Genomic DNA, 15,627 nt, shown 5'->3' with positions numbered 1-15,627 from the left:
AAGCCTCTGTGCCCCTGGATACAAACAGTCCATTCTAAAAAGCATCCTGGCATTTTAATATAGAAATGGATCGTGGGAACTCTGAAGAAGCATGGCACTCAAGCAGTTAAGCAAATGGCAATTTCGGCATATTTCTGTAAATGCCTTTATTGACAGTTCAGCAGGAGTTTCTTCCATGAAAACACAGAATACTAATGGAAACCTTGATTTACATTCTAAGTTTAACCCATTTAATAATGATGGGTTTGTTATGAACCAGCCTTTGTCCCAAAGTATTAATTCTGCTATTTCCCAGCCAGTTGCCTCTAGATCTCCCCAAGGAATGAGCAATGATAATATAGCCTGTCCCTGTTATTTTTCCAGCATCTTCATTTGATCTATTTATAGCAAGAAGTAAAATCAGCAAGTTCAGAAATGGGAGAAAATAAGGAACATTGTTTGACTATTTCTGTTTTTGCTCTGAGATGAACCCACTCAGTAGGTGTTGCCTAGTCCTTATCCACAGCACTCCCCAGGAAGGCAATAAAGCATCCTACCAAAAAAACCAAGATCCAGGTCTTGAGCTAAGAGTTAACAGCAGAGCCTGAACTCCTGGTGTGTGTGGGGGTGTGTGTGGAGGGGTCCCTATGTGGTCCAGTATAAGGGAAAGTTTCTTGAAAGCACACTAAGGGTTAAGTATTTCACCACAAATGAGCTCAGTCATCTCAGACCACCACATAAGGCAGGGGCCATTAACTGAAGTATTTTACCAATGAAGAATCAGAGCTGCGAAAAGGATGAGTAATTTTCTCAAGTCACGTTCCCAGCAAGTGGTGAATCTAGATCATGTCTCCTCAAGGCTCTGATCCTTCCACCAAATCTCACTGCCCCTGGCCCAACTGAAGAAACACTGGCCTAGTGGTCAGGATGCTGACCTTGGGCATATCACTGTCCTCCTCATGTGTCTCTCTGCTATAAAATAAAGAGGACAAGTACCAGCTTCAGCAGCCTAAGGCTTTGGTAACTCAAAGGCTGACCCAGGCCTCTTTTCTTCCAAAAGGCCTGACCCAAGGGGCTATCGTGCCTGCCCTCATATTTGCCAGTCAGATGGCATGTGGCAGTGCATTCCTGCTTCAGGCTATTTCCTCTCTGTGAACCCACAGCTGGAACAGCCAGCTTGATGTTCTCCTGTTCTCAAGTTCCAGGACTCTACCTTATCCTCAAATTATCCTAGCACTTGCACATTTATGAAAAGTTGAAAATTAACTGGCTGTCTATTCCCGGAGTCTCAGTTTTTGAAGTGCCATTAGGCTAACCTTCCATAAATAAGCACAAAGTTAAAAAGGATTATTTGAAGCATTCATCTGCATGGATTCTAATTTCTCAAATATTCGAGGCTAACCTGACTAGATAGATATAAATTCAATTTTACTTATTAAAATCTCTTTATCTAAGTAGAAGCCAAGCAATATTTGGAAGGGCATAGTTTTTGGCCACCGCCCAGATTCTAGCTCTAATCCTTAATAGCAGGGCATGTTTGAGTCATTTGTTTTAATGGAACCTCAGGTTTCTGCACTTGTAAAATGAGAATCATGTCTACTTTGCAGACATGGAAACAGTATGTAAAAATGCCTCACAGCACAGGGACATATGGCAAGCTCTCAACAAAAAACTAGACCAATAAAAGCAGACGGCTTGCATCAGTCTGACAATACCTTACTCAGAGAAATGCCCAACTACCAAGAGGGCCCCCAAGGAAGCGGCTCTTACAGCAGGAGCTCTCAATCCACTGACTGTCATGAGAATCATCTGAGAGCTTTAAACTTTTTATGCCCAGGCCACAGCCCAACTAAAACCTCTGCAGGGAATTCTGGTGATTCCAACATGCAGTAAAGCTAAGATCATTGCCTTTCTAAGTTTGGTCCAAAGGGATCCAGGACTCCAAAGGGAGGCCTGGGAGCCATCAGGGCTGGGCAGATATATTCACTGGGAACACAATGTTGCCTGTGCTTGGGGTGGCATTACTCTTGCAGTAACCCCAGAGGTAGTAAGCTTTGTGCAGCAGTTTAACAGGGCGGGGGGTGAGGACTCACCAAGACAAGAGCTACAGTGCACTAGGAAGCAGCTCAGGCTGGCCTCCTGCAGCTCACCATCAACGATGAGACCACCTGAACACTGTAGAGTGACTGGGTGTGTGCACACAAGAAAGAATGTGACCAGTGCTGTGTGAGGCAGAGGGAAGAACCATTTCTAGAAGCTGTCAGGCAGGTTTTTTGGAGCTGGTGGCTTTGAGATTGGCTTTGACAGATTCTTGTTAAACCTGGACATGGGAGGGGGGACTCTAGGGGTCAAGGATGGAAACTCTGGTTATGTTCCTAATCTAGTATGCAGGAGCAAGAAAAGCAGGCAGTGTTGCTGTGTGGCTCAAGTCCACTCCCAGTTTCCCATGGATTTCAGGCAGAGAAAGGCTCTTTATAGTCATTCCATTGTGGCTCTGGGATCCAACTCTGCACCCAAGACAAGGTCACCATGGGGCTTGAAGTCCACTGCTCACAGATGGTTAAAACATAATTTCCCAACCATGCTTTTTTCTTTTTTTGAGTGTGAAAAAAGAAGAAAAAGAATGAAAAGGAACAGTAAGGTATTCTAAGCAGTTAAAATAGGAAATGTTATTACCATTTCAAATTAACATGAAAGGCTCAAGTCTAATAGTTAGATTTTATTCAATCAAGAAAATCTTAGCTAATCAGGAAGCTGAGGCAAGAGGATCACAAGTTTGAGGCCAGCCTCAGCAACTTAACAAGATAACAGCGCTAGGGATGTGGCATGGGGGTAAAGCACGCCTGGGTTCAAGCCTCAGGACTCAGGAACAAACAAAAAGTCAATAAAGAAAACATGATCTCAGTGCTTAAGCCATCTCAGCAGGGTTAGGTCTCTGGAGGTGGTTCTTGGGTTATCAGGCAATTCAAATTTGTAGGAAACTCAGACCATGGAGGATCAGAAGAACCAGATTTGTGTATTGTGAGCCTCTTGTGGAACCACTCAGTGACAGCTTTAAGGACTTCACAGAATTCCAATTTCTCATGTAACAGATGGGAAAAACTGTAGCCCAAGTTGGGAAGCAGACGTGTCAAGCCACCAGTGAATTGGTGACAATCAGACTCTTTCATTTACACTCTCAGCTTCTCAGGAGAAGGCTGGTGGGCCTGCTCTCTGGACTGAGTGAAGCTGAGGCCCCTGGCCTTCTGCCATTCCCATCCTACACAGGAAACTCAGCAGAGAAGGTAAGTGACTTGCTCAAGGGCCAAGACTAGAACTTGGGTCTCTTTCTTGCCTCTCAATCTTCTAATAGAAGCTTCCAAAATGGTATGTAAAAGGAATGGCATATGGTCAGATGGCCAGCCCAAAGAAGGGAATCAAGTTAACAATTTCAAATACAAATAATCTGAACAAATGACTGGGTAAACACTGGTTTCTCTAAACCTTTCTCACTTTCCATGAGTGGTCCTGTTTCTGTGGAGACCACCAGGAGAGGAGCATGGGCCAAGAACTGTATTGTTAGAGTTAATACTGGGCTATGAGATGGGCACTTAGACAACCTGCACTTGGGTCAGGAATTCCATGACTCCTTCTTTGGTGAGGAAGAGCACCTCACCAGTGTTTTGACACCAAACCTCAAAATGTGCAGGGTCCTCCAGGGCCCTCTTGCCAGCAATTATCACTAAGGGGTAGCCGAGCTTGTTAGCATCTTTCAGTCTATTTCCAATGGTAAGATGGGTCCTGTCGTCCAGAAGGACCTCCCCATGGAGCTGAGGCAGAGCCTCTGTGATGTGGTCATACAGGTGCCCCATGAGCTCTGCAGCAGCCTCCTCCTTACTGGCTGCCTTAGGGGGGATGAGGCAGACTTGGTAAGGGGCCAGAAGGCGGGGCCAGCGGATACAATCTTCTGTAGAGAGAACTTCAATAGCAGCAGCCAAGATCCGTGTCACACCCAAGCCATAGCACCCCATTTCAGCCAGGGATGGTTTACCATGAGCATTGGTAAACTGGGCATTGAAAATGGAAGAATACTTGGTACCCAGGTAGAATGTATGTCCTACCTCAATGCCTTTCGTTTCAGTCAGTGGGCCCTGGCAGGCAGGGCAATTCATTTGTGACAAGCCTAGTGTCTCCACGTTGGCTGAGAAGCTGCAGCTTGGACAGACTGCAAGCCGGTCCTCTCCAATATCCACTGGTAGCTGGAACTCATGAGACATTGTGCCCCCAATACTACCCACATCTGCCTGGGCCTTGATAAATCGCAGCCCCAGCCTGTCAAATAGGCTGCAGTAAGCATCACACACCAGGCCATAGGTCTGCTTGGCAGCCTCTGGGGAAGAGTCGAAGGTATACATATCTTTCATGTAAAACTCTCGGCTACGGAGAAGACCAAAGCGGGGCCTAGGCTCATCCCGAAACTTCCTCGTCACTTGGTAAAGTAGAAATGGAAGCTGCTTGTAGGACAGTTTCTTCTGGGAGGCAATAAGGGCAGTAATGGCCTCCTCGTGAGTTGGACCTAAGCAGTATTCCTTACCATGCCTGTCTCTAAGTCTTAGCAGCTCCTTGCCCATCAGGTCCCAGCGGTTGGTGGCCTGCCAGAGTTCTGCTGGGCTGAGGCTAGGCATGCTGATTTTCTGCCCCCCAATCCCCTGCATCTCCTGGTCTATCACTCGCACAAGCTTCTCCATGGCACGAACGGTGTAGGGCAGGAGATGGTAACAGCCAGGGCTTGCTGGGAGGATCAGACCCACCTGCAGCATCAGTCGTTGGCTCTTACAAGTCAGGTCGCTAGATTTTCCCTCCACAGAAAGCACCTGGTCTTCCCGGAGGTTCTGTGGCTGAAACATGCGGGACAATATCAAGCGCTGCCCTCTCCCTGAGGCAGAGTGGTGACACCTGTGGGATATGTATCTGGAGAGCTGGTGGCTGCAGGTGGTCCAGGTGGACAATGCTCTGCATCTTGTCAGCAGCCCTTCCATGACAACCTGGCACAGGGAAGCAGGTACCTGGAGACAAATGAGTTGTGGGGAATGAGCTGGGTTCCGAGTCACTAAGAAGCCACTCAGTCTGGTCTCCAGCAAACTTCCAAGTCAGCCACTGACTCTGTAGGTGTGAATCCTTCTATTTCTGATATCCTAGCAGATCAAAGCACTACTTCTCTTACCTTTTATTTCTTTAAAAAAAGTCAGTATTTTTCTGGCTATGAGAGCATACCAACATGCTGTGGAGACGCCACCAGCAGTGACTGCACGGCCCCGAGACCAGGCAGCCTGGATTCCAGACAGTCTTTTCCCTGACCATGTGCCTTAGCCCCCGGTGCTCAGTTTCTTCATCTGGGAGATAATAATAATGGGACCTATCTTGAAGGTTTACTGTTGGAATTTAGAAGTTCTTAGAATAGTATCTGGCACAATACTATGAGCCTACTGATGTTTGCTATTATTGTAGGAAACTGAGAGGGAAAAAAACTAGAAGAAAATCCACTATAATCCCTCAGGCAATTGCTGTGGACACTGTGGCAATCCCTTGTCTCTTTTGCAAGCCCTGCTCTTCCCATCTCTCACCCTGTTTAAAAATCAGTTTCAGGTGCCTCGGCCCTCCTTCTTGCACGTGTCCTGGGCAGTCCGAATCTCCACTCCCCCCTGTGTGGCTCATCTCAAGTTTCAAACCTCCATATTGACCCCTGCCTGGAGAGCACACTGCACAGCCTACTTCCAACTCTGCACCACAGAATAAACTCAACATTTTCCCCAGACCTGCCTATCATATTGAATGGCACTGCAAGCTGTCCTTACCAAACAAAACAAAATCAGAAGCCTGGGTATGTCCACTCTGCCCCTTGCTGTGGCCACATTCACCAGCCTTCTAGATCCTGTCATTCTTGTCCCCATCTCTATCTTCTCAGCCTGTACCTCAGTCTAGGCCACTGTCATTTCATCTCTCGACTTGCATTCCTGCCCTCCTTCAATCTGTTCCCCCACTGCAGCCTTCAGGGAGGCTTCCAATACAATGCAGTCCCAGTATTTGTGGCTCAAAATGGCTTTCTGGTGACCCAAGAATAAGGTCCAAGCCTCTGACCTTCAGGGTGTATACAGCATGCCCCTCCTGGCCATGTCACACCAGTGCCCGCTCCCTGCTCCAGTTTCCCCATGTGCCTCTTTTTTTTTTTTTTTTTTTTTAATATTTATTTATTTATTTTAGTTTTAGGTGAACACAATATCTTCATTTTGTTTTTATGTGATGCTGAGAAACGAATCCAGTGCCCCACACATGCTAGGCAAGCACGCTACCGCTTGAGCCACATCCCCAGCCCTCCCCATGTGCCTCTTAAACACACCGATTCCTCTGGGGAACACAGTCCCTGCCCTGTGCATCCCAACACCTACTCATGCTCCAGGCCTAAGGATCACTGCCTTGTTCTCTGGGAAGCCTCTTTTGTCCCTTTCTCCAGACATCAAACAACTGGCTTCTCCTGCATACCCACTGGTTCCCAAAACATGAATCCTGTGTGGGGGCTGCTCATTTGGCTGCTGATTCCTCCAGACACTCGGCTCTGTGTGGGCAAGGACCCATCTGTCCTGCTCACCACTGTATCCTTGGCACATGGCAAGACTTATTATATGCTGTCCAGTGAATAAGTATGTTTCCCTGTTATAAGATATTCACATATTTCTAAGAGCAGGACCACCTTCCATTGATGGACTACATCAAAAACGATTCTCCAGTCACCAGAGTTGTTGGTTTTCTCTGTTACATATAATCTACAATGAACAGATTGCTTTCTTCTTTTTTGTATATATTTGGGAAACATTTCAGGAAAGGAATTAATGAGTCAAAGAGCATAAACTCCTTTGAGGCTCTTGATTTACAGTGCCAAATTCAGCTGAGTACCTCAACTTTTCAGCACAGTCCTTGCAGCAAAGCTCTGGGCAGTATGCCAATATGTTACTGATGCCTCCCATCTTTGGAGTATTAGAATCCCAAGATTCAGGTCCACCACTTGTCGGTCCCCTTCAACAAGTAGCCTCATCAATTTCTCCTGTGCACTGTACAAATTCTAAAAGGTTGTGAGGCACTATCATAGAGCCCTAGTGTGGCTTCACAGAAGTATGGCCTAGAAGAAGACACATATGGATTCACCCCTGACTTCATCACTTACATGAGGTCCAACCTTAGCTCAGTGGCCCAAGTAAGAAACTCCTTCACCTTTGACTCCTCCTAAAACAAGAAAGTCTCCATAATTTCTCTCAGGTCCACCCACTTTTTTCTACATTACAATAGTCTAGTGATCCTGAAACTCAATGGAGCATCAGAATCACCTAACACTGAATATCAGCGCCTGTAATCTCACTGACTCAGGAGGCTGAGGCAGGAGGATCAGGACGGCAAAGCCAGACTCAGCAACTAAGTGTGGCCCTAAGAAACTCATCGAGACTGTCCCTAAATGAAATTAAAAAAGGGCTGTGGATTAGGTGTCCCTGGGTTCAATCCCCATACCAAACAAAACCAGAAAACCCACTGATTGCCAGGTCTCAACCTCAGGGTATCTGAATCAGTAGTCATAGGCTGAGAACTCACATTCCTAACGAGCATCCAGGCGGTGCTGATGTGCTGGTTCAGGACACACTGGGAGAAACACTATAGGGACCAAGCTGTGCACATGTGCTGACTGGGACTGTAAACTTCATGAAGACAATAACCTTGTCTAGTTTATTCCAGGTAGTATCTGCAGCATCCAGCACAGTGCCTGCGCACAGTGCTGAAAGAATCCTTTTACCTGTCAGTTCAGTCTCCACATTACTGACAAAAAGGTAGCTGGTCAGAACACTCCACTACTTATAATCCATTAACAACTCCCCATCATGTTTTCTCAGAATGGCATCAAAGCTCTTCATATTTTGATCTCAACACATCTTTTCCAGCTTTTTATCCTACCAATTCCTTAACATGCCCCAAATTACTAATCATTCCTGGAAAAGGGCAACCTCCAACTCCCAGCAACTTCAACACACCATGCAACGTTTACTTATCTCCAGAAGCTTCCTTCAGGACAGAGAGCCACTTCCTTCTCCGAACTCCTTTGGCACATGCTTCCTTGCAGTGTATTGTACTGCAGCCACTTCTAAAATATATTTCTAATGTCTTAGTATTGGGAGTGAATGTTTCATGTCCTAATCCTCCATTAAACTATGAGTTCATGAAATTTATACACTCTTAGACTTAGGGTCTAGCACAATGCCTAATATTTGGGCAATTATTAATGACATTTCTTGATCAAATATTAAAAATGAAGAGAACAGAGATGCAATGATATAATTATTTGTGTAATTTAAATAAGAGCTTTAAGCCCTCCCCCACCAAATGTGTGCCTGTTCTCTGCTTATACAAACAGAATAATTAGTATTTTATCTTATTTTTCAAAATATTGGCCACAGACAATATAGTAACAGAGTAACAAATATGGTAACAAATAGTAATGATTGTGGCCTAGCAAAGAGCCTCTGAGTCATTCAAATTCAGCAAACTTTTACAGAGTACCTACTCTGTGTGGAGCTGCTGGTGGTTCCTCATCAGGTCTTTTAAAAGATTCTCAAGACTCCCAACTGCCCTGCAATTCAATCAGGAAAGTTGTACACAAAGTGCATACAATAGTGCTGGGTGCACAGTTCAGTGCCATAATGTTTACTGCTAGTAGTAGTAATACCAGGATGCTTGAGAAATCCCTCGTCACGCAGAAGCAAATGCACATGGTCAACCTTGGAAGACAAGGAACACTCCCCGCTCCCAATCCAATAAAACTGCAATGGAACCGGGTTCTGAGAACTGGCTAGGCCTTCACTTAGGAGTGACCCTGATCCAGTCACTCCACTGCCGAGACCTGCTTTCCCATTCCTAGAACGGGAAGCTTGGCTCGACCACCAGGTGATTCCCGAGGCCCTTCCAGGGCCGGCACTTCTAGGAACGCCGATTCTCAAAACCACCCGACGCAGTCAAGTGCTGCCCTCACTTTTCCACCTAGAAAACTGAGACCAGCCGGATCCATCCAAGAGTTCATGTGATTGTACCGCGCCCCAGTTCAAGGACGGGACACACGTAAGAAAACGAACACCAGGTCCAGGGTCCCCACGCCCAGAACCCTCGCCCGCTGCTCTCCTCCCGCTGTCATCCACGCTCACCACCAGCAGTCCCGGCCAGTGCCACCCGCTTGTCCACCCCGCCGAGCCAGCGCGCCTGCGCCAGCTCGCGCTAAGCCCGGCCTCCAGACCTTCTCGCCAATCGCAAGACCACACTCACGGGGATGGGGCGGTGCTCTCTGGACCTTTCTGTGGTCGCGCGTGTGCGGTTTTCCGGAAGTTTAGTCGAAGAGAGAGATCGGGTCTCCCCGAGATCATAGATTGGCCTGGATCAGTAGATCACCATTCCGGAAGTGCCCTCTAGGAATCAGGGAGGCTTAACTCTATGGTCAAAGCCGACTCCAGAAGATTTTGCCTTAGTGTTCTCTCCCACTACCCCTCCCCATTCTCCAATGGGAGTGCTGCTGGCTGCAGTGTAACTCTGACAACCTGCAGGCCATCCACCCGATGATTATTAAGGATTTCCATTTAAAATTTTAAAATTGTGAAACAGTTGGAGAGAGGCACTTTTATTAGTGCCCAGGATGGTCCTTAAGACACGAATTCAAACTTTCATTTACAAAATTTTTTTGGAGGATCGACCTTGTATGATCCACTGTTGCAGACACAGGGAAGAGTGAAGTGAACAAAAACAGACAAAATTCCACAGTCTAGCTATTGTGAATTGTGCTGCTATGAACATCGATGTGGCAGTATCCCTGTAGTACGCTCTTTTGAGGTCTTCAGGGAATAGTCCAAGAAGGGCAATAGCTGGGTCAAATGGTGGTTCCATTCCCAGCTTTCCCAGGAATCTCCATACTGCTTTCCATATTGGCCTCACCATTTTGCAGTCCCACCAGCAATGTATAAGAGTACCCTTTTCCCCACATCCTCGCCAGCACTTGTTATTGTTCGACTTCATAATGGCTGCCAATCTTACTGGAGTGAGATGGTATCTTAGGGTGGTTTTGATTTGCATTTCTCTGACTGCTAGAGATGGTGAGCATTTTTTCATGTACTTGTTGATTGATTGTATGTCCTCCTCTGAGAAGTGTCTGTTCAGGTCTTTGGCCCATTTGTTGATTGGGTTATTTGTTTTCTTATTGTTTAATTTTTTGAGTTCTTTGTATACTCTGGATATTAGGGCTCTATCTGAAGTGTGAGGAGTAAAAATTTGTTCCCATGATGTAGGCTCCCTATTGACCTCTCTTATTGTTTCTCTTGCTGAGAAAAAACTTTTTAGTTTAAGTAAGTCCCATTTGTTGATTCTTGTTTTTAACTCTTGTGCTATGGGTGTCCTATTAAGGAATTTGGAGCCCGACCCCACAATATGTAGATCGCAGCCAACCTTTTCATCTATCAGACGCATAGTCTCTGATTTGATATCAAGGTCCTTGATCCATTTTGAGTTAACTTTTGTGCATGGCGAGAGGAGGGGATTCAGTTTCATTTTATTGCATATGGATTTCCAGTTTTCCCAGCACCATTTGTTGAAGATGCTATCCTTCCTCCATTGCATGCTTTTAGCCCCTTTATCGAATATAAGATAGTTGTAATTTTGTGGATTGGTTTCTGTGTCCTCTATTCTATATCATTGGTCCACCCGCCTGTTTTGGTACCAGTACCATGCTGTTTTTGTTACTATTGCTTTGTAGTACAGTTTGAAATCTGGTATTGCTACACCTTCTGATTCACACTTCCTGCTTAGAATTGCTTTTGCTATTCTGGGTCTTTTATTTTTCCATATGAATTTCATGATTGCTTTATCTATTTCTACAAGAAATGCCATTGGGATTTTGATTGGCATTGCATTGAACCTGCCCCTCAATAGATGAATGGATAAAAAAAATGTGGCATTTATACACAATGGAGTACTACGCAGCACTAAGAAATGACAAAATCATGGAATTTGCAGGGAAATGGATGGCACTAGAGCAGATTATACTAAGTGAAGCTAGCCAATCCCTAAAAAACAAATGCCAAATGTCTTCTTTGATATAATGAGAGCAACCAAGAACAGAGCAGGGAGGAAGAGCAGGAGGAAAAGATTAACATTAAGCAGAGTCATGAAGTGGGAGGGAAAGGGAGAGAAAAGGGAAATTGCTTGGAAATGGAAGGAGACCCTCATTGTTATACAAAATTACATATAAGAGTTTGTGAGGGGAATGGGAAAAAAATAAGGAGAGAAATGAATTACAGTAGATGGGGTAGAGAGAGAAGATGGGAGGGGAGGGGAGGGGGGATAGTAGAGGATAGGAAAGGTAGCAGAATACAACAGTTACTATTATGGTATTATGTAAAAATGTGGATGTGTAACCGATGTGATTCTGCAATCTTTGTAATGTTTTGAATAACCAATAAAAAAATAAAATTAAAAAAAAAACAGACAAAATTACCTATGTTCAGTGTAGCTTACATTCTAAGAAGGAAACAGTTAACAAACTAGTCTGGTGAAATTTAAGCAGTGCGGGAAGGGGGACTACAAGGACCACAGTACTAAAGATAAATAGCATTTTAATACAATTATTTTTAAAATAAAAATTAACACAAAAAACTACAGCGAAAAATTATCAAGATTTTAAATAATGACACAGTCTGTCAGCAGGTGTTAGTTGCTTTGGAGAAAAGCTAACTAGGGAAGGAGAATGGAGTGGGGATTTGAGAGGTGGCAATTAAAATGGATGCTCAAGGGAAACATCAAGAAGGTGACATTTTAGCAAAGAACCCAAAGAGGTGAAAGACAGCCTTGCAGATAGATATCTGGAGGAAGAATATTCCAGACCCAGGGAGCAATATGATGTGCTTCTGAAGTGCACCCCCTTTCTCCACTGAAAAGTCTTAACCGGGCCTCTCCAGAAATCTTCACCATGGCTGATTTTAGGACTGTCAGCAAAAGAGTCTCTGCAAAAGAGTTCAATGTAGATAAACTTCCTATTTTCGTGTTGCCCTGTTTTACTTGGCCACTGGCCGAGAAGATACCGGCACTCCAGGTGCTGGACATCCCCTTACTAGTTTTTCACAAACATATCCAGTATAGTACTTTGAAGAAATGTGCAAAAAAGGCCTCTGGCCTTGAGCTGGGCTTCACAGAGATGTCTACATTTTTTTTTTTTTTTTTTTTGAGAGAGAGAGAGAGAGAGAATTTTAATATTTATTTTTTAGTTTTCGGCAGACACAACATCTTTGTATGTGGTGCTGAGGATCGAACCCTGGCCGCCCGCATGCCAGGCGAGCGTGCTACCGCTTGAGCCACATCCCCAGCCCCAGATGTCTACATTTTTAAGGTAAGTTACAAATGGGCTCCATGGTAACAGCTGGCAGGGGGAGGAAAGAAAGGGGAGCAGAAGCTCTCCCCTTCTCAGGTGTTGTCGTTGAACAGTTAACATGCCCAGAGCAGTGAAAGAAAAAGCTGCTTTTATGTGAACTTCTGCAGACTGTGAACTTCTGAGCCCCTCCCCTTACATGCTGGGTATAAAACTCTGAAACTCCCTGATCTCGGGGTTCAGGGGATTAATTGATTACAGCAAAAGCTGTGCCCTCTGAACCTGGCTGCAGCCAAATGAAACTGTTTCCTGCTATCTTCTGTGCCTTGCCTCATTTGTCCCTAAACACTTCAACAAGAGCTGCATGTTTTATAACTCTACCTAATAACAACTACGGTGTATAGGATGCCTAAAATGTTCCAGAGCAGATGTAAGACGCTGGTGACTCTGATGCTGACCCAAGCAGCTCGCTGCTCTCAGGGAGCTTCCAGGAACCATGTCATGATATCAGTGGTGGCGGGGGGGGCACTAAGCAAAATCCTGAGGAGCCTGGAGAAGGAGGGCTTCACTGAGGAGGTGAAGATTAGCAGGACAAGAATGGCAGTGGGAGTGGAATGGAACATCCACACAGAGGGCCTAGGACACTCCAAGGCACAGACTGGGAAATGATGAGCCAGGGTGAGGAGGTGTGGGATGTGGTGGAAATTACATCCTATTTCTTTTTTCATTTTTTTTTTTTTTTTAGTTGGAGTCGGACATAATACCTTTATTTTATTTATTTATTTTTATGTGATGCTGAGGATCGACCCAGCTACTGCGGAGCTACAACCCCAGCCCTCATCTTTATTTCTTTACAGCTTTTAACACCATCTTGAACTTCAGGTCAGAGCAGTGGTTCTCAGCCTTGACTATACTGGAATCGCCATGTGCACCCCCCCCACCCTACCCCACCCAAGGTGCTAGTGAGAAACTGATGTGACTCCATTTTTGAAAAAAGCTTCTACCTCAAAGTGTTTCCAAGGAGAGGGGAGTGACCCTTGTCCTTGGAAAAACTCACAGAGAGCTCCTAGGCACATACCCACCCTGCTGAGTTGTTTATCTGCAAATAACAGGAGAGATCTGTGGCGCCAGGTGTCCCCAACTCAGTTAAGCTAGGTGAGGACCCATAGCAACCCCCTAGTAACCACCAATCAGCATGAGACAGGGAAAATACCTGGGATGCCAAATGACCCTCCAGTAGTTTATGGTGGTTGATAACATGTTGGGAAACCATGTAGTTTGGAGACCCCTCGTGGCTTAAATCAACCAGTTCAGAGGAATCCCCCTCTTGTACAAGAGCTGCATGTTTTATAACTCTACCTAATAACAACTACGGCGTATAGGATGCCTAAAATGTGCCAGAGCAATTTAGGTAGCAATCACCCCTACCCAACTTGTTCCCGCCAGTGAATGTGCTAATCAATGTTAAGAGTTGTTGTTTGACTTTCCCGCAATGTGATAATGATTTGCTGTGTGATGTTGTGATGCATAGAGTATGTTGAGAGCCACAGCCGAAGGGGCCCCAGCAAACTTTCAGACTGCCAGCTGATGAGCTGAAGGGGCCCCAGCAAACTTTCAGACTGCCAGCTGATGATTGGCTCACAGCGGCCCCAGCAACATCTAGCTGATTGGCTCCTCTGCAGTGATGCTCATTGGGCTGTTTCCCTGCCCTTTCAGACCACGGAGCTGCTCATTGGGGGACTTTTTAGCTCCGCCCATGCGACCCAGCCAATCGGCCTCAAGAGCAGGAGGATTGTGGGAGGAAGAGGTTGTTGGGGTGTGTGGCTTGTGGGAAGCCGGTGGTGGCAGTTGGGCTCTGAGGGTTTTTTCCTGAGGAGCTGTTTTGTTTATCTTGTGTGGTTCTAAAAATAAAGTTAGTTTCTTTTGACAAGTGGCTCCTGAATTGTGCCCAGCCAGACTGCGGCATTTGGTGGCTCGCACGGGGAGCGACTGAGGGTAAGTAAACCGCTCGCCCCTGAGGGCAGGGTGAGAGGATGGGGAGCCATTTTAAGATTCCTCTTTTGTTTTGCTTCATTTTTGTTTTAAGTTGCCTGTCCCTGGAGATGAGTGAGACGGAAGAAAAACCGCTCACTTCTGAGGAAAAACTATTTACGTCTGAGGAACAGATAGGGAGAAAGGACGGATGCACATGTCAGGAGGATAGAAAGGCTATAATGAATTTTTGTTGTTCCATTTTTATTTCATTCTGTCTCGGTTTTGTTTGGCATCATCTTGTTGGGTTGTATTATAGTAGAAATACGGGATCAGAAACTAGTAAAAAACAAACTGAAAGAGTGTTAAGTAAATTGTTAGAGGAAGGAGGCATCCCAGTAAAATCAAGAGCAGTCAGGGCATACGTTGATACAATGCAAAAATGTAGCCCATGGCTTTTTAAGGAGGAGTTATTAAATATATCACAATGGAACCATCATGGTGAAGATTTAAAAAGAATAGAAAAGAACAGCCCAGGAACTCTGCCAGCTGGCACATTGGCATTGTGGGCGTTGGTATCTGGTTTTCTTAGTCCAAAACCTTCAATTCAGACAAAGGTAGAGGAAGGAGAAGACATATTGATTCAAGTAAATGAGGAGGTCTCTCAAGTTAGTCAGAAAGAGGAAAATATTCAAGTAAAAGAGAAGGTCTTTTGAGCTAATCAGACAGAGAAAGAAAGTTTAGAGCAGAAAAAGCCATCAGGGGGAAAGTTACAAAAGGAGACACAAAACCTTTCTATCACCAGAGGGCGTAAGTGTCCAACCAACAGCACCACCTCTACAGGAGACTGCTACTAACACCTTTCTATCACCAGAAGACGTAAGTGTCCAACTGACAAGGCCACCTTCATATGCTGAGAGGCCCCCAACCCCCGCAGTGGATAGTTCAGATCCTGAGACAGGATCTCAAGTATTAACATGCCCTGTATTTGAGGTAGGAGGGCAGCGAATTTACCATACTTTAAATTTCAAAACAGTGAAGCAGCTAAAAGAGGCTGTAACAACCTATGGTCCTCAAGCACCCTTCACTGTAAGCTTGGTCGAATCCATTACCAACTTGAACATGACGCCAGCAGATTGGGCTAATATGTGTAAAGCTGTGCTAAATGGAGGACAATACCTGTTATGGAAGGTTGCCAATGAGGAATTTTGCAAGGAGACGGCTAGGCGAAATGCAGCAGCTGGTTATCCTCAGAGAAATCT

The 15,627-nt window shown here is 45.3% G+C and overlaps 1 protein-coding gene across 4 annotated transcripts; it reads right to left on the bottom strand.

Moving 5' to 3' along the window:
• Positions 1–2,678: 2,678 nt before the first annotated feature.
• Pars2 (prolyl-tRNA synthetase 2, mitochondrial) lies at positions 2,679–9,381 on the bottom strand. Of its 4 annotated transcripts, XM_076860302.1 has the most exons (4): positions 9,195–9,234; positions 8,561–8,626; positions 8,031–8,140; positions 2,679–5,024 (listed from the first exon to the last, which is right to left on the bottom strand). In XM_076860302.1, exons 3-4 carry the CDS (start codon positions 8,031–8,033, stop codon positions 3,570–3,572), a joined length of 1,458 nt encoding a protein of 485 aa, XP_076716417.1. In that variant the 5' UTR covers positions 8,034–8,140; positions 8,561–8,626; positions 9,195–9,234; the 3' UTR covers positions 2,679–3,569. The 4 variants fall into 4 exon arrangements, with proteins under 4 accessions (XP_076716417.1, XP_076716420.1, XP_076716419.1 ...); XM_076860305.1 differs by lacking the exon at positions 8,031–8,140; XM_076860304.1 differs by lacking the exons at positions 8,031–8,140; positions 8,561–8,626; positions 9,195–9,234 and adding an exon at positions 9,313–9,381.
• Between the last annotated feature and the right edge of the window lie 6,246 nt (positions 9,382–15,627).

This window comes from Callospermophilus lateralis, chromosome 7 (genome assembly GCF_048772815.1).
Source record: "Callospermophilus lateralis isolate mCalLat2 chromosome 7, mCalLat2.hap1, whole genome shotgun sequence".
NCBI lineage: Eukaryota > Metazoa > Chordata > Mammalia > Rodentia > Sciuridae > Callospermophilus > Callospermophilus lateralis.
This window is presented reverse-complemented; position numbering and strand designations above follow the sequence as displayed.